General features: G+C 38.8%; 2 protein-coding genes across 3 annotated transcripts; both read right to left on the reverse strand.

Moving 5' to 3' along the window:
- Nucleotides 1–465: 465 nt before the first annotated feature.
- On the reverse strand, nt 466–7,396 carry tmem150b (transmembrane protein 150B). Its single transcript, XM_079840153.1, has 7 exons — nt 7,270–7,396; nt 5,672–5,785; nt 5,522–5,581; nt 3,012–3,079; nt 2,808–2,935; nt 1,923–2,100; nt 466–1,813 (listed from the first exon to the last, which is right to left on the reverse strand). The coding sequence occupies exons 2-7, from the start codon at nt 5,734–5,736 to the stop codon at nt 1,617–1,619; spliced, it is 696 nt and encodes a 231-aa protein (XP_079696279.1). The 5' UTR covers nt 5,737–5,785; nt 7,270–7,396; the 3' UTR covers nt 466–1,616.
- adsl (adenylosuccinate lyase) lies at nt 7,155–24,556 on the reverse strand. 2 transcript variants are annotated; one of them, XR_013818251.1, is made up of 14 exons: nt 24,288–24,556; nt 20,657–20,860; nt 20,382–20,426; nt 19,896–19,975; nt 19,403–19,574; nt 13,590–13,636; nt 13,350–13,440; nt 13,161–13,230; nt 12,940–13,087; nt 12,722–12,812; nt 9,012–9,101; nt 8,672–8,848; nt 8,329–8,539; nt 7,155–7,769 (listed from the first exon to the last, which is right to left on the reverse strand). XR_013818251.1 is itself a non-coding variant. In XM_079840003.1 (13 exons), the coding sequence occupies exons 1-13, from the start codon at nt 24,432–24,434 to the stop codon at nt 8,453–8,455; spliced, it is 1,449 nt and encodes a 482-aa protein (XP_079696129.1). In that variant the 5' UTR covers nt 24,435–24,556; the 3' UTR covers nt 8,022–8,452. The 2 variants fall into 2 exon arrangements, 1 of the variants encoding a protein (XP_079696129.1); XM_079840003.1 differs by lacking the exon at nt 7,155–7,769 and having other exon boundaries at nt 8,022–8,539.
- Between the last annotated feature and the right edge of the window lie 643 nt (nt 24,557–25,199).

Raw genomic sequence — 25,199 nt, forward strand, 5'->3', positions numbered from 1 at the left:
AATTGATTTTATCTTGAGAAACTTCACAAGCAAACAGTGAATTCAAAGTTTGCTCTACCCCACATCCATTACCGGTTTTGAATTACATCCCAACTGTATCTTACATTAAAGCAGTGTTTAGATGACAGCTTTATTCAGTTGACCCTCTTCGCCAAAAATACATAAAACAAAACAAGCAAATATTCAAAGGAGATTGCTCAGATTTTTAGAAAAACACTGATCATGAAAGGATATTAAAATAGAAAAGAGAAAGAAATAACTGATTCCCAGGACTTGTCAACATGCCTTTAAGTCCCCTTCATTTGCCCCCTTGTGTCCCTCGCTCCTTTTTTGTTCTCTTGTGTTTTTTTCCCCACCCATTGAGAGCAATGTGTATGCGAAAGAATGTCATCGTGAGACGCACAGACTGCTCTAAACTGCTGTTTCCCATCCGAAAATCATGTCCAATTCTGTTGTGTCCAAATTCACGTGCTTATTTTATTGGCTTACACATGACAAAAGCCCAGATTGTGCCATTTAATCTCTGAGTGAGATGTAATGATGTATTGCTTATTTTCACATTAAACATAAAACACATTAAGTTAAAATATATATAATAAAATAACACTATTTTGAGGTGGCTTTCTAAAACAATAAACAATACCCTTGAGATGAACACATATGGACACAATTCTGAGACAACCAACCTCAGGCCCAGAGCGCTCTCTGGTGTGGACTTTGCGTAAATGCACTTTCATTAAATCCATGTAATAAAAAATTCACACATGTCTGTACAGCATCAAGGATGATGTAGTTTTTCACCACAAATACCAATATTAAGCACAATCATTTTAAAAACAAGTTGCAATAATGTGTGCTGACGTCTTCATCAGAAGCAAATACCATTATTAACAACCTCCTAGCTCACAGTAGGGCTAAGAATACATTTTTTACTTTCAGAACCCGGCTGTTACACTCTATAACAAACCACAACTATCCAATCATTTCCCAATGGACAAAATCAAGTCCCGTCCTACATTCTTTCTTCACTTCACTTTAGAAAAGACTATCGCAACTTCTGTTTTATGCTGACTTCAAGTAGGGTCATGCTTGTTAGCTTTAAATGTTCACTTTGTAGACTGTAACTTAGCAATTGTTAATATTGTCAATTTATTAATAACAGCTTTCCTTGATAATAGTCAGATACAATTTAATTATTTATAACAGAATATATTTAATAACATTATGCAAAAGTCATTAAAACAGACCTACAAAACAGACCAAAGAGATCCAGTTTGAGGTATTACCATTTGTTGTACAGCAAGAACAAGTGGAATACACTGATACCCATCCTCTCACATAATACCCTATAATAATCACCTTATGGTATATAACATATGTAAACAATAAGCTCAAAGATTCAGCGTTTCTGCAATATAATTAATACTGTAAAAATGTGGTTTTGAACAGTTGGAGAAACACTCCAAACATGGTATAAAATGGGAGTGTTTTATATGTTGTGTGTATTTGTGCATTTAGCAAAGTTGTGCAGGTTGTAGTCTAATGTTGTGTCCATATTATATGGTGAGTTTGTTGCAATTGTATCTTGTATCTGATTACCACTTGCCGGCTCTTCCTCAGTGAATCTCCTGTAATGTCCACACACCATTAGCACTGGCGGTTTTCATTCCCTTCTTCTGTACGGTGAGCTTGTGAAAGTCAATGTGTCTGAACTCTGCTGCAAAAATCCCAAACAGCGCAAAAAAACACATGACCAGAGCCCACTCACACATGGCAGCTTCAGAGCGAAACCCTGTGCTATGCAGAACAAGCACTGAGAAGATAGAGGGTTAAGGACAACAAAATGAACACATGATAAAGTGTAGTGACAATGCACTCATTTCAGTTATGAATTTGTATTGTCTAAAAGAGCTGAAGGATACTGCAGATGACCAGACAAGTACACATGCTGCAGAGGATGACACGCACAGGCACCACCCACCTGCGGTCCTGTGGCGGCGGGCTGAAGTACGAAAGCCACGCCTGGACCCAGAAGTAAGCCAAACCCAGGAAGAAGGCCATGAGCGCCCCAAGCAGATGAACCGCCAGTAATACAGATGGCTGAATGGACACACACATATGGACATAAATCATGCATGTATAGCAAATTAAGGCCCTGGTATATTCACAGAAACATTCTTTTTCATTCTTCTCCGTTTAGGGGTCTAAAGAAGTTCAAAACACCTTTTCACAGATATACTGTTAAGGTGATGATACACAGGGCAACTTTTTGAGCAATGTTGCCATCAAGGGCAACCAGGTGAGATACAGAGCAACCAATTAGGGCAATGGACTAGTTATCTTAAGGTGATGATACACGCAGCTTTTTTTTTTTTTTTGCCCAAGCAACATTGCTCGGCAACATTGCTCAATAAGTTGCCCTGTGTATCATCACCTTAAGGGAACATCCCAACGTCACCCACTCTGCTGAGGGCGGTATAGAGTTGTGCAGATATGACATCACTTTGTAGGCCAAAACGTGGAAGCGAGTTAGCATTTTAGCTCTTCCGGTTTCCTCTTGGTTTTTTTTATGGGATTTTGGTTAAATGGCTGAGGTCTGTGTGGCGGGGGCACCACAAGAAAATGCTCTCTCTCTATACTCTCTGCTGTCTGTGAGTCTCCTCTTTTTGTGACACACACGACTGGTGTGCACAGACAGTCTCTTTTACGGACAAAAACACACAAAGTATGCCAGAAAAGTTTAACCACAAATAAGCACAGCACAATCAGTAACTTCCATTTGTTATTCACACACACATAAACTGTACCTGGAAGTTTCCTAGAATGGAAATACCAATGCTAGAGATGAAACCAAGCACCAGACCGGCTGTATTTAAATGAGAAGCACAACCCAAATCCCGGATCTGTTGAAATCTGATCGTGACAATCCATAGAGCTAAAGAAAGAAAAAGAGGTCATGCAGAAGGTACAGTACAGAAGGCCTGTTTTTAAAATGAGATGACAGGACTCACCCAAGACACAGCAAATGTTGCAGATCTGAGAAAACAGGCAGCTCTGGGGGTTGTATGAGCCACACGTGCTGAAGGAATAACAATATTCATATATCATTTTCATTCTTTTTTTTTTTAAATCAGGGTTGGCTAGTTTCATCTTTTATGCTGTACTTTGTTGGGCAATATGTATGTCTGTGAATCTTTGGGTAGACAGCTCAGATCAGGCATGACTTTTGCAAATTCAGAAATAGCCCCCGGATTTAAAATACTACAATATCACTGAGAAAACTGTGTTTGTACATCATAACACCAATGTCAGAGACTGAACTGGTGATTGATGAGACGTATCTTCACTAGAACGAATTACCATAATCACATCCAAATACAGTTTACTAAAATGGAAGTCACTAACTATAAAGGCTAGGCCGGGAGGACAATTAGACTGGATTTTAAGATCAGTAAATCGAACTAAATTATGAACGATTTAAGTCATGATTACTCACAGTACATGGGTCAATGACATGTAATGACGTGTATTTTTGTGTCCAAGTGCATTATTTCATTCTTTTAAAAAAAATAATAATAATAATAATATATATATATATATATATATATATATATATATATATATATATATATATATATATATATATATATATATATATATATATATATATATATATATATATATATATATATATATATATATTAATTAATTAATTATTTGCATATACCACTTTATTCTATAAAACCTATTTAGTCTGAATTAAAGTTTAGTACATTTAAATAATACATATTATTTTATGTTTTGTTAACTTAAACCCACAAAATGTCAGGTAGTGCAGTGCAACTGTCCAAACAAATAAACAGACTACTACTTAACATGGTGTCATCTTAATAATAAAAAATTAAAAACTAAACACTATGGTATAATTTTAGGTTTGAAACGTTTCATAAACACATTCTATGAATATCAGTAGCTTTAAAGCTGTTTTTGTCTGGCAATTTGAATGTCAGGGTGGCAAAACTGCAAACATGGCTCTTTTATTATGACTTGACAAGGTAATAACAGTAATTATGATAATGCATCACTCAGAAGACCCAAACTGATCCTTGTGGCAGAGTGAAAAGGTTTGTAGATCTCTTGTAGAATTTTGCTTTAAATTCCCTGGTAATGAAGAGTTTTGAAAGATTATTGAAAAAAGAGCTTCTTACGAAGGTAGAAGAATCTCTTGACCCCCTTCAGTTTGCTTATAGGCCCAGACGAGGGGTGGAGGATGCTACATCTACCCTGCTCAATTTGATACTTAAGCATGTGGAAGGAATCAAGACTCATAATAGAATTTTATTTGTTGATTTTTCCATCAGCTTTTAATACAATACAACCACATATCTTAATAGAGAAGCTTTTGAGCTTTGGTCTTGACTCTAGTATTGTCGGATGGATTCTGGACTTTTTAACTGATCGAATACAGAGAGTTAGGGTAAATGGGTGTCTGTCAGGAGTATTTTCTTCCTGCAGGGTCCCCTCAGGGGTGCGTACTTTCTACCCTATTATATATTTTATATACTGATGACTGCCGAAGTAGGCATGATAATATATTTATTTTAAAATATGCAGATGATTCAGCTGTTGTTAGCCTCCTCGGTGCTGATGAAAATGGCCATGGCCCAGTGGTAGATGATTTTGTGCAGTGGTGTGACAGGGCATGTCTGCAAATAAATGTATCTAAAACAAAGGATATGCGTATCGACTTTAGACATAATCAAACTGATCAATTGAGCACAATTATTAAAGAGCAGAATGTTGAATTGGTGGAATTGGTGAAAGTATTTGGGGTGTGTGATTGATAATAAGTTGAATTTCAATTCCAATGTGGAGATTGAATGGTAAAAAGGGACAGCAACGCCTGTTTTGTTTACGGAAATTGTCTAAATTTTAATATTGACAGGTCATTGATTACCTTGTTTTATAAGTCTAACTTTCTCTCTATTATGCTGGTATGGCGGTCTTAGTGTTAAAGCTAAGAATGCGGTGATGAAAATAGTAAATACCAGTAGCAAAATTATAGGAGCTCATCAGAGCCACCCTACTGACTTGTATAATTGTCAGGTCGTAAGGAAAGCCCAATCCATTTTAATGAATTCCTCCCATCCCCTACAGTCTGAATTTAATTTTCTACTTTCGGGACTTAGATTTCCCACTGTTAGAAGCAACAGGTATAAACATTCATTTATTCCTACTGTGGTTTCTTTGTTAAATTCGGGTATGGGAGGAGTTGTGGGAAGTAGGTAGACTTTTGGGCTGCTGCGGTCTTGTGTTGTGTTGTTTTTAAGGTATTTTTAATGTTTGTAAACTGTTTTTATATGCATGCATGTTGGTCTTGTTGCAAAACAAATTGCCCTTCGGGGACATAATTTTATGTATAAACTGTAATTGTATGTATAAACTGTAATTGTATGTATAAACTGTAATATATATATATATATATATATATATATACATATATACATGCATGCTTACATACCTGATGTAAGGGAATTCTTCAGTTATATTAACAGTGTTATTGGACACCGCTATGGCATACCTGCACACAAACAATTGCAGAAAGAGTCAAATAAAACCCCCAAAAAATACGATTTTGTCAAGAGTGAGCAAAACTAAAAGAAACACTCACACAACCCAAAGACCAATTGTTCCAAACACTGCCAGAGTGACAGGAAGTAATGCCCATGCCCACATGATGGACCAATCAGATCACCTGTAGAAGGACTGTCAGTCTCTTTACATCCTATGAGATCACATGTATTAGCATGTATACATTTAAACACCTAAAACACATTCTAATAACTATGTTTAGTTCACCCAAAAATGAAAATTCTGTCATAATTTACTCACCCTCAAGTTGTTCCAAACCATGAGTTTCTTTGTTCTGCTGAACACAAAATAAGATATTTTGAAGAATGTTTGTAACAAAGAAGAGAGAGCAACCATTGACTACCATAGTATTTTTTCCCCCTACTATGGTAGTCAATGGTTGATTTCTCTCTTCTTGGTTACCAACATTCTTCAAAACATCTTATTTTGTGTTCAGCAGAACAAAGAAACTAATACAGGTTTGGAACAACTTGAGGGTTTTGGGTGAACTATCCCGTTAAAAGAGCCTGTTTAAAATGCAATAATGGCATAGAGAACAAGTGTAAGCCTACACAATATCATGTCACAGGAAGTGCACAGGGAAATTTACCAATCAGTCATTGTGCACAACCTCGGTACTGCACTGAATGAATTAGAATTAGGGCCTGCATAGGGAACCTGTGAATCAGAAAGCAGCGCTAGATAAACAGAGTTAGCAAGTATCTGCTTCGATTTTTACAACCCCACCAGTATAAGTTATCACAGAACAATTGACTTTAAGGGAGTCACGTTTTCCTCCACACACACGTCATGGTTACAGTGGTGTGGAAGGTCACAGGCATTTTATTCTGTACAACCATCTAAAGAAAAGAAAATGGAAGAGTTTCCTTTTCTGACTGTTGAAACCTCAAAACCAAATTCTCTTTCAGCATTTTTCCAAGCTGTACGTCTGCCAGTTTTTCTTCAAATGGCAAAGACTGGTATGCAGATATTGAGACTACGGTTTACTGCTTCAATGGGAATTAATATTAGCGTCTGTTTCTCATGTATTATTTTCTCAGGCCAGCAGAACAGAATGACATTCCCCTTCAAGTTTTGGTTCCTCTCAGGGTCTCTTCCTTACGTTTGTGGAAATTGTTCCCAACCAATATAACTAGATATTTAAAATCATGCAAAACGTTTCATGACAATTATTAGAAAATAATCTTAATTCAGAGTACAAATGCAACGCATTAGACAGAAAAAGGATTTCTGATACCAGCATCCATTGAGATGTCAAACACGCAACCACTACTGTATGACAACAGAAAAGACAGCACAACCACCACTTATCTGATTTTAGCCATACTTATTGCCTAAAAATTAACTTTAAAAACTTTACATTTAAATAAGATTGGTGAGAAGTCTTTACTTAAAGGGAAGAGCAGGCATTTAAGTCAGCAAAAGAAGTTGAAAATGTAATATATGTACACATACACTACCATTCTAATATTTGGGGTAAGAGTTTTTTTTATTTTATCTTTAATTCAGCAAGTAATCAGCTAATCGAGAGACTGCAACTTGCTGTATACATACGGCTAATTGTACAAACCAAATGTCAAAATGTGAACAAAATATCTTCCAAGAAGTGAATCTTACCATGGGATGATTTGAGTATCCGCTGGCAAATTAATTCCTGTTAATCTGCGAAATAAGAGGAGAATCACCAGACTGGTTCAAGCTGACGTTATAGTAAACGTGCAACAGGTTTCAAACCTGTGTGACTATGGACTTTGAGCCAGAATAATTGATTTATAACTGCACGACTACTGTGAGTCATTTAGAGGTGTGTGCGCTTATACAGTACAAACACGCTTTGCTCTGTCTCGTACCATTACACATTTTTACACCAACCAGTCATGATGAATTGCAAGTAACACCAAATCACTTACACATAAGTGGATAATCTGTTGGTCTTCTCTCATTAGTTTTATTATACAGCCAGTTATTCTATTAAATTGCCATGGTAAAGGAAAACATCTAAATAGTGTCATTATTAATTAAAGGAACACTCCAGTTTTTTTTTTTAAATAGGCTCATTTTCCAACTCCCCTAGAGTTAAACAGTTGAGTTTTAGCGTTTTGGAATGATCTCCGGGTCTGGCGGTAGCAGTTTTAGCATAGCTTAGCATAGATAATTGAATCTGATTAGACCGTTAGCATGCTATGCTAAAAGTGCTACCGCCAGACCCAGAGATCAGATGAATGGAAAATTCGAAAACAGTAAAACTATATTTTCACTATTTTGAAGTGTTCCTTTAACACCACGTGTATATGTTTAACTAGCTCATAGAAAGGAACATAAAAATATCTCAAAACTTATTTTCCAATACTTTAGGACTCAACAATTTAAGGATTTTCTTTTAAATATTTATTGTAATTTCAATTTTAAAGCTTATATCTCCTGACAGAAATTGTCAATCTAATATATACTCCTGTATAAAAGTGTTATACATCGTAATACCATTGTATTGTGTGGTAATACCATTAAAGCTGTAATTCTGATCACAAAACCTCAATGTTCCCATTCGCAACTTAATTTAACTATTGGAGAAAATGTATCCCCTGACATTTCACTCGTCACAATACAAGAGCAAATGCCAAAATGTTTGTCAATTTGTTTGTCAGAAGGTTTACGCATACATATTACATATATTACATCTGGTGTATGTTGTCAAAATGCCACATAAAAGAGCACACGAAAAGTTAAACAGCTAGACATTTATTCATCGTCATACAGTTCTGATGTGTCAGTCACAGAGTCGCACGTGTGTGTATGGGTCTCAAAGCTCTAGTTCAATCTTCACATCCATTTTACATTTGTATGGCTCTAGAACAGGCCTGACCTCCTCAGACAAAAACCTTGTAACCTGAGAAAGAGAGGGAGTGATTGGAAGGGTGTGACAGCCCACCTCATTATTAAAACATTATGTTAATCATCTGATAAATATTAATAGGTCAGCAGTAATATGTGTAGGTACGTCAAGGCTGCATGCTTGTACCTGTTGTGGGGCTCGGCCGATGAAGGTTTTGGGATCCAGAACGCTGTCCAGCTGTCCAAGGATGGGGGTGAAATATGGATCAGCCTGAACCCGAGCCAGTAGGTCATTATCTCCCCCTTCCTGTTTGACCACGGCCGCAGCTTGCTGGGACAGCACACGGATCTTCTCATGGCAGTCCTGAGTGCGTTTTCAGTACAGACAAAAAAGTTAGTCAATGGTAAAATGCATCATAAACATCTGCTGCTCACTTAAAGAAGATTTACAGCTAATCATTTATTCAAACATCTTGCAATAAAAATTTGCTTTGGCAAATCAACCCCAAGAAACTGATTGTCCTGACCTGTCTGTTTCCTCCGGCCTTCACCATGGCCATGATGATGTTTTCAGTAGCCATGAAGGGCAGCTCATGACGGATATGCCTCTCAATCACCTTTAAAAAGAGAAAGAGAGAATAACTCAAGGGGTTATGAACTGCATTTTATTGTATTATGATGTTCTCTGAGGTCCACTTATAATGTTATCAAAATTTTCTTTCCTGTTTTTGACCCTCTCCTTAAAATACTCTGTTTTGATAGGAGTGCCGCATTTAAGACGTGGAAGTAAATGCCCAGTGCAATGATTAGGAAACAGTTTTACATATTCAAATAATTTTCAACATCCCCACCATTACACCTGTGCAACTGCTTTGAAAACAGATGTTGAAAAATGGCAACATGTTAGAGTCTGATCCTGAATCAGAAGACAACAAACCTACACCTCAAATACCAAGGATACTCCAGTCTGTGACCATGCCAATGAATCATCTTTATTTATATTTAGTTCATATGTATTTGTGAAGTAGTTATTACATTATATTAGTGTTTAAAGGCGCTATAGAAAACATTTATGCATATCACATACACTCATGTGGCAAATAAAAAGGCAATGATGTAGAAGCAAGTGTTGATTTTCTTTATTATCTAAAAGAAATTATGTCTAATGTAAAGGTTTTGAATTATCTTCATTTGAGGTTTTAAAATATCGTTATATGGTTTAAATATCATTAAAGGGTTAGTTCACCCAAAAATGAAAATTCTGTCATTAATTACTCACCCTCATGTCGTTGGACACCCGTAAGACCTCCGTTCATATTCGGAACACAAATGAAGATATTTTAGTTGAAAGCTGATGGCTGAGAAAGGCTTCAGATAGGCCTCCATTGGCATTCAGTACATTGACACTTCCAAGATCCATGAAAGGCACTTAAAACGTCGTTACAAAGTCTATCTCACCACAGTGGCTCTACAATAATCATACAATGCGACGACAATAGTTTTTGTGCGCAAAAAAAAATCAAAATAACACCTTTATCCAACTTGTTCTCGACTTCCGTGTATGCCTCCACGACGCATGCGCGAGAATATGACGCAGATCCGGCGTTCGGACACATGACCCAGAAGCGATTTGTTTACGAGCAGAGGAAGACGCGCGTGTCTAAGCTGTTGGATTCTACATTGATCGTGCTTTAGGTCTCGGCGTAGTGCTCAAAATGGGGCTTAAGTGTGTATTTCATCGATTCCCGAACACCGGCGCTACGTCATATTCTCGCGCATGCGTCGTGGAGGCACACACGGAAGTCGAGAACAAGTTGGATAAAGGTGTTATTTTGATTTTTTTTTGCGCACAAAAACTATTGTCGTCGCATTGTATGATTATTGTAGAGCCACTGTGGTGAGATAGACTTTGTAACGACGTTTTAAGTGCCTTTCATGGATCTTGGAAGTGTCAATGTACTGAATGACAATGGAGGCCTGTGTGAAGCCTTTCTCAGCCATCAGCTTTCAACTAAAATATCTTCATTTGTGTTCCGAATATGAACGGAGGTCTTACGGGTGTCCAACGACATGAGGGTGAGTAATTAATGACAGAATTTTCATTTTTGGGTGAACTAACCCTTTAATAAATGCATTGATAATAGAAAAGTTTCTTAAAGGTCCCATGGCATGGCATTTTTCTATTATTTTATAATGTTTCCTGAGGTGTACTTATATTGTTAGTATGACTTTTACATCATAAAATGTCATAATTTAGAAATAAAAGGCATTTTTTCTATACTGATGTTTGCCCTGTGGCTGAATGCCCTGCTTCAAGAGGCGTGTCTGCTGTGAGACTTCAGTAAAAACGCCCACTGTTGTGATTGGCTGACATCTTTGCATTTGAAATGAGCGGAGGGGGCGTGGTTTAACGAGGTCTACGAGGCAGGAGCTGCTGCCAGAGAGACGGATGGACTGGAGTTCACTTCACATCAGTTCTGTCAGTCTCAGATCAGTGAACTGTTGTAGTTACAGCATATACTTCAGGTTATTAGTCTATTTCTAGTCGGAGGGACTGTCACTCATGTCAGAAAGTTAGTAACTTTAGTAAATTATGGATCAGCGCTGACTGGAGACGCGAACCGTTTAGAACGATTCAGTCCGATTTGGTGAACTGATTCGGTTCACTAAAAAGAACCGGTTCAAAAGAAAGATCGTTCGCGAACCGGACATCACTAATGTACCAGAGACTGAGCTCAGCGATTGCTAACAAAGTTATTTATAGTAACTACTGAGTTATGAGAGCGCTGTCAGTCAGCGCGAGTTTATTGTGTTTGTATCTGAGAGTTCTGAATAAACACGAGTCCCAGTCACGACGAGTCCGTCGTAATCATTATTACCAACTTTGTAACACATGCAAAGTACCATTACAGCTGTCGAGACGAACGAGTTACTAGTAAGTGTTGATAATAGCATTATTTTTTAGATATGTTCCTATCATATGAAAAGCGTCAGTGACGCCCATTGAGTACACGGCGCAAACAAAGACACAACGGCAGTAATCGAATGTAATCCAGTTTATTGTGGGGCTAGGCTGGCTAGCCCGGATATGCTCACGTTTACCCCCCTTCTGCTTAATCTCATGCCGCGTTTGGTGCCTCCGCTGTGGGCAGGATGCAGTACTGTGGGTCGGTGATGTTGAAGGCCGACCGGCCAGTGCAGCCCGAGCTTCGGCGTGTGTGAGGTTTATCTCTAAAGATGTGGCTCTGCCGATGTTGAGCAGAAACTCATGACTGTATGCACATTTTAGAACAGATCGTCTATCTGTTCTAAAATGTGCATACAGTCATGAGTTTCTGCTCAACATGAGGACGTACAAAAACACTGACTCACAAGACAGAAAACACGAAAACACCGTTCTGTCTGGAGAGAGAGAAGCCGCAGCGTGTGCACGAATAATAAATAATTAGCTACACATAAGAAATCACTGATCACAGATCAGAAGGAACTGAAAAAAGACTTATGTTTTCATTTGTACATCCAAACACTGAGAAACTGCCAGCGTTCACTCGTTCACAAGCAATGATCTCTCGAGCGCTTGCATGGGCGTGCCAGATTCTCTGGGCGGAGGAAAGGGAGGTAACCGTTCCTGCTTGGACGTCAAACCAGGAGACTTCAGGATTGGCTAGTCTGGCCTGTCATTTTCTCAAAGGCAGAGAAAGACAGCCAGAACTCGGTTTTACACCGATCAACATTTCTATCCACTTGGGGACAATATTCAGGCTAGGGGAACTCATATTAATGTTGAAAAACCTCATAAAATGAAAATTTCATGCCATGGGACCTTTAAGCAGCAAATCATATCAGATGATTTCTGAAGGATCATGTGACACTGAAGACTGGAGTGATGATGCTTTTCATTCATAATATTTTAAAATTACATTTAAGTTATTTTAAATTGTAATAATATTTCACAATGTTACTGTTTTTACTGTATTTTTGATCAAATGAATGCAGGTTTGGTGTGCATAAAGGACTACTTTCAAAAATAAAACTCTTAAAAAAAAGACTTTAATCTTAAATCTTTTGTGGTGTACTGTACAGTACATGCAATTATTTGGACTAAGTAATCCGAGTTCATTTGATAAAAAGAAATTATAAAGATAATTGCCAGCCCTGATGAAAACTTTTTAAAATATTTTGTTGAAAAGAGATAACCCAGAAGACAAAATGTACTGAGGGTTGCACCCACACACACCTTAGGATACACCACCAGCCCTTCAGTGATGTTCTGCAGAGTGCTGAGGATGATGTCAGCTGTCAGGAAGGACTCGGGCAATGAAATCCTCCTAAATAAGCACATGAAAAATGATGAGACAGGATGTTGGCGAAAGAAAGAGCCTGAAGTTTTATCTTTAGAGTCAAAATGGTGCAGAGGCACATCATATGGTCAGACAACAGATGTCATAACAGTGCCTGTTAGCGCTGTCGTCAAGGGTTCTTTCCAGCCACTGCACTGATGCAGTCTGCAGAGGGTCTGACACCAGCGCCATCAGGTGGCGAGCGAGACTACAGCAGCGCTCGGCACGCATGGGGTTTCTCTTGTATGGCATGGCACTGGAACCTAAAAACAGGAAACCATGACAGATCAGAGGTTGATTTAAAATATGATCAAATTCTCTCACAGACAAACTCACCAATCTGCTCTTTCTCAAACGGCTCCTCGATCTCTTTCAGATTAGCCAACAGTCGAATATCAGTGCAAATCTACAGCAAAAACAGGTTGTTCTAATGAAAAAACTGTCTGTTGCTTTTTTGTGACCATTGTGGATGGTTACAGCAGCTCAGTGCATAAAGCTGATCTGAGTCAATTATTCGTGGCTGACCTTGTGAACTGAGGCTCCAAGGCTGGCCAGCACACAGAGCGAGTCGACATCCACCTTACGACTGTACGTCTGACCCGTCACCAAGTATGATCTAGAAAAATAGAGGAAGAACTGAATGACCATGTGCACACAAAAACATATACATTGAAAGTCTCTAGCCAACAACATTGAAGCATTTAGAAGCCATTTGAAGCATTTATTAAACAACAAAAGCAGAAATTAAAAATAGCCTCAGCATACTTTTTAAATCCAGCCATCTCAGTGACCATCCTATCCAACTCCTCCACCTAAGAGACAAGACAGTCAAAAGTCATTTCAACCATAGAATCTCCCTATTATCCCTACTATCATGATACTTGGCTGCAGATACCATACGTATTGTGATCTTTGTATTGCAATTCACTATTGCTGTGTATAGTGTAAACCGCATAAACATGGATTTGTGAAAGCGGTAACATCACGCACATGCGTATTACATGTTCAGTCTATAGGCATGTACTGGCCTGGCATGAATAATGAACTACAGCGTTTTTAGTCGTTTTCACAGATCTGTGTGAACAGGGATCGTTTTGACAATGTTGTCATCTAGACGTGAAACTTTTCAAAATAAGGCAAAAATTCTTCTGTTTTTTTTACATTGTTGTCATGTAAACATACCCTAAATGTATTCATTACAACAAAGAAAGAAAAAAATTATATTATACGAATACTTTCCAGTTAGTATATCAGTAGATCAGATCATGGATTAAAGTAATAATTTTTTTCCTCAATTCTACAAACAATACCCCATAATGACAACGTGAAAGAAGTTTGTTTGAAATCTTTACAAATGTATAAAAAAAAATTTTTAAAAAAATATTCACATGTACATAAGTATCAACAGCCTTTGTCATGACACTCAAAATCGAGCTCAGGTGCATCCTGTTTCCACTGATCGTCCTTGAAATGCTTCTACAACTTGATTGGGCTCCACCTGTGGTAAATTCAGTTGACTGGACATTATTTTGAAAAGCACACACCTGTCTATATAAGGTCTTACAGTTAACATGGCATGTCAGAGCACAAACCAAGCCATGAAGTCCAAGGAATTGTCAGTAGACCTCCGAGACAGGAATGTGTCAAGGCACAGATCTGTGGAAGGGTACAGAAACATTTCTGCAGCATTGAAGGTCCCAATGAGTACAGTGGCCTCCATCATCCATAAATGGAAGAAGTTTGGAACCCCCAGGACTCTTCCTAGAGCTGGCCGTCCGGCCAAACTGAGCGATCAGGAGACAAGGGCCTTAGTCATGGAGATGAGCAAGAACCCGATGGTCACTCTGACAGAGCAGTGTTTCTCTGTGGAGAGAGAGAGAACCTTCCAGGAGAACAGCCATCTCTGCAGCACTCCACCAATCAGGCCTGTATGGTAGAGACAGCCCGCCTGGAGTTTGCCACAAGGCACCTGAAGGACTCTCAGACCATGAGAAACAAAATTCTCTGGTCTGATGAAACAAAGATTGAACTCTTTGCCCTGAATGGCAAGTGTCATGTCTGGAGGAAACCAGGCACCACTCATCACCTGGCCAATACCATCCGAACAGTGAGGCATGATGGTGGCAGCATCAGATGTGGGGATGTTTTTCAGTGGAAGAAACTGGGAGACTAGTCAGGATTGAGGGAAAGATGAATGCAGCAATGTACTGAGACATCCTTGATGAAAACCTGCTTCAGAGCGCTCTGGACCTCAGACTGGGGCGAAGGTTCATCTTCCAACAGGACAACGACCCTAAGCACACAGCCAAGAAAACAAAGGAGTGGCTACGGGACAACTCTGTGAATGTCCTTCAGTGGCCCAGCCAGAGCTCAGACTTGAACTCGACTGAACATCTCTGAAAAGATCTGAAAAGGGCTGTGTACCGACGCTCCCTATCCAACTTAATGGAGCGTGTCCTACAAAGAAACATGGGAGAAACTGGCCAAAAATAGGTGTGCCAAGCTTGTAGCATCATACTCAAATTGGTGCCAAAGGTGTGTACATGTGAATTTTTTTTTTTGTTGTTGTTTTTTTTTCTTCTTTCTCATGTTTTTTTTTTTGAATAGAGAGAAGCAATCGAACTTCAGGGAGAACAACTAGTCTGTGAGTACTGTTTACATTTTCTTAAGTGATCTGTAGTTCAGCTGTTAGTCAGAACGTTGTCTGTGTGCTGTAGTTGGTTGTCTGTTTGCTGAAAGTTTGTTAGTCACGTGACCTCACGCGAACGCGTTTCACTGGGCGTGGCCGCTAGCCAGCGTGGTATAAGAGCTGTGTTGTTTACAATTGGAGGTAGAGAGAAGCAATCGAACTTCAGGGAGAACAACTAGTCTGTGAGTACTGTTTACATTTTCTTAAGTGATCTGTAGTTCAGCTGTTAGTCAGAACGTTGTCTGTGTGCTGTAGTTGGTTGTCTGTTTGCTGAAAGTTTGTTAGTCACGTGACCTCACGCGAACGCGTTTTACTGGGAGTAGCCATCTGTATTCAATAAGGACAATTAACGTGAGTATAAGTGAGCGGTTCTCCGCGGCAGCCCTCGTGTGAAGCCCTCATCGTGTGAAGACCGAGGAGTGTAAAGACCATTCGACTCTACTCTGCACGACTCCACTCGAGCAAGGACACGACAAGGCACTTGAGTATAGCTTTCCTTCTACTTTGTCCACTTTTGTGTTTTGCTTGTGGTTATCTGTTTGGTTCTCTGACCCGTATTCACGATGTGCTTCCAAATCGCTACTATTACCTCAAACACCCGCAAGTCACGCTCAGCACGTTCTAGACACCGTAATCCTAACAATCTGCGTAGTGTACCCATTTCCTCTACTACATTAATGTCCATTCCAATTGGTCTGTGGAATTGCCAGTCTGCTGTAAACAAAGCAGACTTTATTTAATCTTTTTCCACTCATTCACATCTCAGTCTCATGGCTCTAACTGAAACCTGGATCAAAACAGAAGACACTGCCACTCCTGCAGCTCTCTCAAATAATTTCACTTTTTCACACACCCCTCGCCCGATTGGGAGGGGTGGAGGTACTGGTTTGCTCATCTCAAATGATTGGAAATTTGAGCCCATTACATCTCTATCTGGCAACCGCTCTTTTGAATCACACTCAATCACTATCACTCATCCTGCTAAAATCTATGTTGTAGTTATTTATCGCCCTCCAGGTCAACTGGGTAACTTCTTAGAGGAATTGGATATTTTCCTCTCTCACTTCCCTGAGGATGGCACTCCTCTGGTACTGCTTGGTGACTTCAACATCCACCTTGATAAACCCCAGGCTGCTGACTTCACCACTCTTCTGACCTCATTTGATCTCACGCGAGTATCTACTACAGCTACTCACAAATCAGGTAACCATCTGGACCTGATCTACACGCGCTATTGCTCCACAAACAACACTTTAGTTACTCCACTGCACACCTCAGATCACTTTCTCATCACTCTTAACCTCATACTGACTCCTGACACAACACACACTCCCCCACAGATCACCTCCACAAACCATCTCCACACCACAAACTGACACACATCTCAACAACCATCACACACACGCTCCCCTCCTTCTCTCTGCTCTCTGAAGCAGATGTCTCCAAACTCATCCTATCCAATCATCCCACTACCTGTCCGCTTGATCCTATCCCCACCCACCTCCTTCAGGCCATTTCTTCTTCGGTTACTCCTGCACTCACTGACATTGTCAACACCTCTCTTCACACCGGGACCTTCCCCACAGCATTTAAGCAGGCTCGGGTAACCCCACTGCTTAAGAAACCCTCTCTAAACACAGCACTTTTAGAAAACTACAGACCGGTATCCCTTCTTCCTTTCATTGCAAAGACACTTGAGCGAGTGGTGTTTAACCAGCTGTCTACGTTTCTTGAACAGAACAACCTCCTGGACATCAACCAATCCGGCTTCAAAAGCGGGCACTCAACTGAGACTGCCCTGCTCTCGGTTACGGAGGCACTCAGACAGGCAAGAGCAGCTTCCAAATCCACAGTACTTATCTTACTGGATTTGTCTGCTGCTTTTGACACAGTTAACCACCAGATCCTCCTGTCAACTCTCATGAAGATGGGCATCTCAGGAACTGCTCTCCAGTGGTTCAAGTCTTACCTCTCAGGTAGGTCCTTCAGGGTGTCATGGAGGGGTGAAGTGTCTAAGTCACATCATCTAGCTACAGGAGTTCCCCAGGGCTCAGTGCTTGGACCACTTCTCTTCTCCATCTACATGTCATCACTGGGATCGGTCATTCAGAAACATGGCTTTTCCTATCACTGCTATGCCGACGACACTCAACTCTACTTCTCATTTCAACCAGATGATCCATCGGTTGGTGTTCGTATCGCCTGCCTGCCTAACAGACATTTCTGCCTGGATGAAGGAACATCACCTTCAACTTAACCTGGCAAAGACAGAACTTCTTGTTGTCACTGCCAACCCAGCACTTCACCACAATATCTCCATTCAGCTAGGTTCATCAACCATAACTCCGTCCAGGACAGCCAGGAACCTTGGAGTTGTGATTGATGATCAGCTAAAATTCACTGACCACATTACTGCAACAACCCGATCCTGTAGATTTGCATTATACAACATTAGGAAGATTAGACCCTTCCTATCAGAGCATGCCACACAACTACTGGTCCAAGCTCTTGTTCTCTCCAGACTGGACTACTGTAATGCTCTTCTAGCGGGCCTTCCGGCTTGCACTATCAAACCCTTGCAACTGATCCAGAATGCAGCGGCGAGGTTGGTCTTTAATGAGCCGAAGAGAGCGCACGTCACGCCTCTCTTCATCAGTCTGCACTGGCTGCCAATAGCTGCTCGCATCAAATTCAAGGCACTGGTGCTCGCCTTCAAAGCAACCACTGGCTCTGCACCAATATACCTAAACTCGCTCGTTCAGACTTACACACCCTCCAGGAACTTACGTTCTGCTAGTGAACGACGCCTTGTGGTGCCATACCAGAGAGGCATGAAATCGCTGTCACGGAGCTTTTCCTGGGCTGTTCCCACCTGGTGGAATGACCTGCCTATCTCAATTCGTGCGGCCGAGTCTGTAACCATTTTCAAAAAACACCTAAAGACACATCTCTTCCAGCAGCACCTGACCAATCAAGAATAGCACTTATCATTCTATTCATTTTCTGTCTGTCTAATTTATTTATAATAAAAATAAAAAATTAAATAAAAAAAAAACTGTCCTGTGTGTTCTGAGCTAGATTAACTGAGACTTGCTACAGCACTTGCATACTGTTGCCCTTGACTGTTCTAGTTGCTTCTTTTGCTCTCATTTGTAAGTCGCTTTGGATAAAAGCGTCTGCTAAATGACTAAATGTAAATGTGAATAAATTTACAAAGATTTCAAACAAACTTCTTTCACATTGTCATTATAGGGTATTGTTTTTAGAATTGAGGAAAAAATTATGAATTTAATCCATTTTGGAATAAGGCTGTAACATAACAAAATGTGTAAAGTGAAGTACTGTGAATACATATATATATATAAAAGTCTCTTATGCTCAAAGCTGCATGTACTTGATAAAAAATACAGCGAAAACAGTAAAATTATTGCAATTTTTCCTGTGACTAAATTGTTTAATCCAAAAGCTGAATTTTCAGCACTTGAGCATTACTCAAGTCTTCAGTGACATGACCCTTCAGAAATATGATTTAATGCTCAAGAAACATTTATTATTATCATAATTGTCTTATTATAATGCTGAAAACAGCTTCACTATTGAAGAGTGCTTAATATTTTTGTGAAAACCTTGCTTCATGATTATGTTTAAAAAAACAACATTTATTTGACATTTTGACATTTCTTTGAAACTATGCTGAAGTCTGTCACTTTTAATAAATTTCATACATCCATTTAATTAAAAACAATAGTACTGACCACAAACTTTTGAAAGGTGTGTATACTGAAGTATGTATGCTGAAGACAAAGTACACACTACTAAGTATGAAGTAAGCCAGTGTGTCATTAAAAAAAAAAGATTCAGCTGTTGATTTTCATGCAGCTGCATTCACCTTCTCATGATCCCCCTGGAAGAGCTGCAGGAAGCTGGCCTGAGTGCCTGTGGTTCCTTTGACACCCCGGAAGCGCAGGTCCTCTCTTGCACGGTGAAGATTGCGCATGTCCATGACCAGATCCTGCAGCCACAGACACGCACGCTTCCCGACAGTAGTCAGCTGAGCTGGTCTGAGAAAAAGATGTGGACAAGGAGAGGGAAAATAAACCCAAAACCAGTCTAGTATTGTCGTATTAAATGAAGAAAAGATAAAAAATAAAAGATTTGATGGAAATTAATAATGTTGTATGGGTTACAAAATGAGTAATTGTTGAAGAGTGAGTGAGATGTGTCAGAGATTAGATGGACAGGTCATAAATGAATAGAAGATGGGGAGGAAGAAAAGAAAAGAGTAGAAATTTTCATTTTACATGCACACTCTAAACATGCTCTAATATCTAAATACTTATTTGTGAGGTTTAGTACATGCACTGAACCCTGAATTTACTCACTGATAGTGGGTGAAGCCTAAAGTCGGCTGGTCGGCGTATTTCTCTGCAAAGTTAGCCAGCCTGTCTATGACACGAGCCAACTATGGAAGAGAGAATGTTTTAAAACAAGAAATACTTACTGCAGTGGATGGCAATTATGGAGGACTAGAAGTACCACATTTGTAGCCAAAGCATTTGTTTATTACTGCATTTCATTAATATTTTGAGCATTAAGTAAATAAACAATAATTTATACATGCATTTATTTGTTAATTTTACAACAAAAAAAGTGATTTATCAATTTATTATTTAATGTTAGATTTTGCATACATTTGTTTAATTAATTAGACCCTTTTACACACTATTTATTTGTAAAAAAAAAATTTATAATAATGTACTTTTTTTTCCCTGAAGTAATGCAGTACATTGATAATAGATGTCTTCATTTTATATTTAAATGGCACTTCTAAGCACCTTCATAAACTGGAAGATATCAGAAAGTCAAACCTTGGGTAGCAGAATATCAAATCCATCACGCAGCATTATCAGATCCTAGAGATAAAGCACACACACATTTCAAGAAGACCATTTTCACCATTTAAAAATAATATACTGACAACATGCTTTTTCTTATAAGGATTTTGCATGGTGCCTTATTATTAAATCCTGTTTTTAATTGCAACCAAGATTAAAAATGGTTTAATTCCTGTTCTGTTGGCATATTCTTTCTATAATCACTCAATTCCAGCAGCGAGATCCTATTGATAATATTGTTGCCTCACCGTGTTGTCTCCCACATAACAGGAAGTGGCACCCAAGTGGATGATGGGAGCAGCGATGGGACAGCAATGAGCGAACGTGTGCACATGAGCCATGACATCATGCCTCAACTTCCTCTCTTCCTCTGCAGCCATGTCGAAATCAATGTCCTCCGCGTGAGACTCCATCTCGCTCACCTGGGCATCGGTTATGGGGAGACCCAACGCCTGCAGAAAGGATATTGGAGCGATAAAGAGATGTATTGAAGAAGTCACAATGAAGCGGAAGTTCTTTTCTTCCATATATTAATGAAAAAAACTGCATAAATATATGCATGGATGAATTGTTCACACTATCTATAACATTAGAACATTGAATTTGTATGCATTTAACATTCCCATTGTAATTGAAGCACCACGTAGCAATAGGGGTGTGACGGTTAGTATATAACCGTGAGACCGACGGTTATAGTTAAACACCGTCATTAGAACTCTATAACTGCCAAAACCGTGTTATTAAAATATTTTTTACAAACATTAAAAAAAAATTAAAAAAATAAAAAAAAATTTTAGATAGGTTCCCTCAGCTGACGAGGGAAGGGGAGGCGGAGTTAGTGGTGCTTCGGAGGCTGCTACTGCTGGAGATGATTTGGGAGAGGTCTGTGCACCACCCCCTACCAAGAAGAGAAATCTTGGAGATCTCCTTAAAGGGTTAGTTCACCCAAAAATGAAAATTCTGTCATTAATTACTTACCCTCATGTCGTTCGACACCCGTAAGACCTCCGTTCATCTTCGGAACAGAAATAAAGATATTTTTTTTTTCTGAAAGGCCTCCATTGGCACAATGGCACCGTTCACTCTCAAGACCCTTAAAAGGTACTAAAGACGTCGTTACAAAGTCCATCTCACTACAGTGGTTCTAAAATAACTTTATAAATCGGCGAGAATAGTTTTTGAAGATTTCAAAACAAGGCATCATGAAGCTTCGAAGCGTTATGAATCAGTGAGCCGAATCATGATTCGGATCGCGTGTCAAACCGCCAAACTGCTGAAATTTGGCGATCCAAACTGCTCATTCGACTCGCTGATTCATAACGCTTTGAAGCTTCATGATGCCTTGTTTTGAAATCGTCATCACTATGCAAGTCGTTATTTAGGGCTTTTTTGCGCACAAAAACTATTCTCGCCGATTTATAAAGTTATTTTAGAACCACTGTAGTGAGATGGACTTTGTAACAACGTCTTTAGTACCTTTTAAGGGTCTTGAGAGTGAACCGTGCCATTGTGCCAATGGAGGCCTTTCAGAGCCATCAGATTTCAACTAAAATATCTTCATTTGTGTTCCGAAGATGAACGGAGGTCTTACGGGTGTCGAACGACATGAGGGTAAGTAATTAAAGACAGAATTTTCATTTTTGGGTGAACTAACCCTTTAATAAACGGAGGTCCGAAATCTCTGCCCCTTTACCGATCAGAGCGCGCGCTGACACATGGTTAACCCGCTATCTCCAAGAACAACCAATTGACTCTACAGCTAATCCACTAGCATGGTGGAGAGACAATGAAACACGCTATCCGCTCTTAGCAAAATTGGCACGTAAATACATGTGTATTTGTGCTACAAGCACAGCATCAGAGCGAGTTTTTAACAGTGCAGGTAACATAGCTAACGTTACCCCTGTCAGATCGTCACTAAAACCGAGTAAAGTGAACATGTTGGTGTTCCTGTCACGGAACTTGGAAGTCGAAAAAGATTAGGAATTTAAAATGTCATTGCACTTTTTTTGTTTCCTGTATTTAGTTAGTTTAATTAAGGTATTATCACAACAGTCGTTGTTCGACTTTTTTCTTTTTCTTTGATAAAGGTATGTAGATTTTATCATTTGTAATTTAGGCCTAGGCTACTCATTCATTTTTATGCAGCTCTTATAGAATTTAAGTAGCCTACTTGTTTTAAAGGTTTTGTTTACTGTGTGTATATGAATAAACTTATAGCAAGTAGCTAATCAGTGTCTGCTCGTTTATTCAAACTAAGTTGTCCTATAACAGACGAACATCATCACATCACCCAACCCCCAACCCCCTGACGACGGTTATGTTACGAACCGTCACATTTGACTCACATCATAACCGTCATCACCAATTCTGAAACCGGCACACCCCTAGGTATGACTGTACTTTACTTAGAACTTATTATATGGGTAATCAGCCAATATCAGAGATTTTAATGCATTCCCATTTCTATTATCTTCCAATTCAATTATCATATTATCTTTGTCATTTTTTAGCTAATCTTACAATGAATAGGCCTATCCATTTTCCATACATACATTTTAATGTTGAGATGTCTAACTTCACTTTAAATAACATATTTTATCTTTTAATGTTTTATTTAATTTATAAATAAAATATATGTTTTAAAAATTCTATTTTTTTAATGTATCATTATAAAATTAGTATAAATATACATTTCAAAGTAGTTATTTGCTAATTATATCGGCCAGAATTGCAATATTGTTGGATCACCATCCTTATATCATTTGACTGTAACACATTTCATTAACTTATTCGTTTAATCTTTAGCGATGCACAGAGAGAGTCTAAAAGTTCAACCATCAAGAGTCACTCTCCTGTTACCCTGACATTTACATTAGTTATTTTGGAAACACACACTTGTGCACTCTTTCTTCGTCTGGTACTGTCTGTGCCTTGGTGTGTCCCAAGGACTAGATTAGTAAAGTTCTGTAGCGTGACTTTACTTCCAGAGCAGCTAACAGAAACATGTCTGTCTCAACAGGACAGAAAATGACCACCATGTGACCAGACAACTGTGTTCAATTAACACTGGCCAGTGATAATGGAGCGTTAAGGGTTACTGGGTAATCACAAAATATTATGTCTTGCTTTCTATGCACACTTCAAACAAGCAATCAATATGCAAGTCTTCCCATGTCAGCAAAGCCAGAAAATTCCACCGGTCTATAGTCAATAATTTGATTTCTTATCAATTCAACTATTGTTAACCTCAGCAAACTGAATATCTGTTATCTGAATTGGAGAGTTCCTATTATCATCTAAACTGCTGAGTTACTGTGAGCTTATGGTTTGAGAGATTCAATGACCTTTAACCTCACACATAGAGAGCTAGACATGACAGTTTTAAAACAGAGATTTTAGTTTTATATACTGTATATAAAAAAAGCACTACATCAAATTATCACGGCACTACAATAGTTAGTGCTTTTGTGTTTTGTTTTTTTCCTGTTCATGTACAAAAGTATTAGTAGGCTACCATGAAAATGCCTTAGCAGGGTAACTTACACAAACTTCAGTACTATGGTATACATTAAATAAATGTACTACGATGTTACTATTTAATACCATCAGTGTATCATAGTACCACCACAGTACTTTTTTTTAAGGTTGTAAGCCTGGTCCACTTATGAAGCATTAAATATAACAGCACAGCTCATATCCAACCTTTCCAACTATTTTTAGACTAAGATAGTTGGCAACTTGAGATCTCCACTCACTCAAGGTCAAAAACTTAAGACAGAATCACACTTGACATTCAGAGGATCACATCACAATAACAACAAATTAATCTATAGACAGTCTAAAGAAATAAACGCAAGAGAAATAGGCTAGACAGACCTTCTCTGCCTTGGCGAGATAAATCCACAATTTTCTCCATGTGGTGAATTTTTTCCTGTCGCTGAAGTTATAAGCCATCTCTTTGCTGGCGTACCGGGACACCAGCGGTGAGCGGTATTTCATGAACTCGTCCCCAGATCCCTCCATGCCAGTAGCGGATCAGAGAAGCGCCAAGAGCCGTGAACACAAGACTGCACGCGGATGGACTCCCGTTGCAAGCAGAGACTTTTTTTTACGACAGTTCTAATGGATCGACGGCACAACAGAGCATCACGACTTCTCCAACTTCTAGGTACAGTGGACTTTTGACGCCATCTAGTGTTTATGGTTTAAGGTTTTTAATTCCTTTGAAAAAGTAATAAAACAATATATATTTTTAAAGACAAAAAAAATGCTATATGCGTATAAATATTATCGTAAAATGGTTGTGTTTAATAGGTGTAATTAAATAAATATTACACAAAGTTTGTGTACTATTTTTGTAAAACATATTTTAAGATGATAAACTATGTTGAATATAAAATACCGAGCCCTTAATGATTGTGAAACTTGTAAAGCTTTTCAAATGAATGAAATTCCCCTTAAGTAATTAATTAATTTGTTTGTTTATTTGTTCTGGGCTAGAACAAATAACTGTTTTTTTTATTTATTTTATCATATAAATATTACTGTATACTGCATAATACACTAGTGCTTTCTCTGATTTAATGTACTTTATAGCTTTAGAAGGGAAAAAACTTTCCAGTGTTTGCTTTACTCTAGTTTTTAAATGCTGCCGAGTTTAGGTCATACTGCAGAATCAGGTGGGCGGGGCAAAACTGGATTCGTTCATCTTTTCATTGGTCTAATGGCAGCCTTTGCTCCACCCCCAAACTCAACACTCCACAATGAAAGAATAGGAAACCACTCCAC

The sequence above is a fragment of the Gobio gobio genome (genome assembly GCF_949357685.1).
Source record: "Gobio gobio genome assembly, chromosome: 1".
Lineage (NCBI taxonomy): Eukaryota > Metazoa > Chordata > Actinopteri > Cypriniformes > Gobionidae > Gobio > Gobio gobio.

What these genes read in the sequence shown, in the direction of transcription:
- adsl (XM_079840003.1), bottom strand. Translation starts at nt 24,434, where the DNA reads ATGGAGGGATCTGGGGACGAGTTCATGAAATACCGCTCACCGCTGGTG. An exon ending in GTTATGTGGGAGACAACACG is followed by an intron (nt 20,427 to 20,656) that starts GTGAGGCAACAA and finishes CTTTATCTCTAG; the next exon opens with GATCTGATAATGCTGCGTGA. An exon ending in GTTTGAGAAAGAGCAGATTG is followed by an intron (nt 13,088 to 13,160) that starts GTGAGTTTGTCT and finishes TCCTGTTTTTAG; the next exon opens with GTTCCAGTGCCATGCCATAC.
- tmem150b (XM_079840153.1), bottom strand. Translation starts at nt 5,736, where the DNA reads ATGTGGGCATGGGCATTACTTCCTGTCACTCTGGCAGTGTTTGGAACA. An exon ending in ACAATTGGTCTTTGGGTTGT is followed by an intron (nt 5,582 to 5,671) that starts GTGAGTGTTTCT and finishes GTTTGTGTGCAG; the next exon opens with GTATGCCATAGCGGTGTCCA. An exon ending in CCATTCTAGGAAACTTCCAG is followed by an intron (nt 2,101 to 2,807) that starts GTACAGTTTATG and finishes GTGTCCATTCAG; the next exon opens with CCATCTGTATTACTGGCGGT.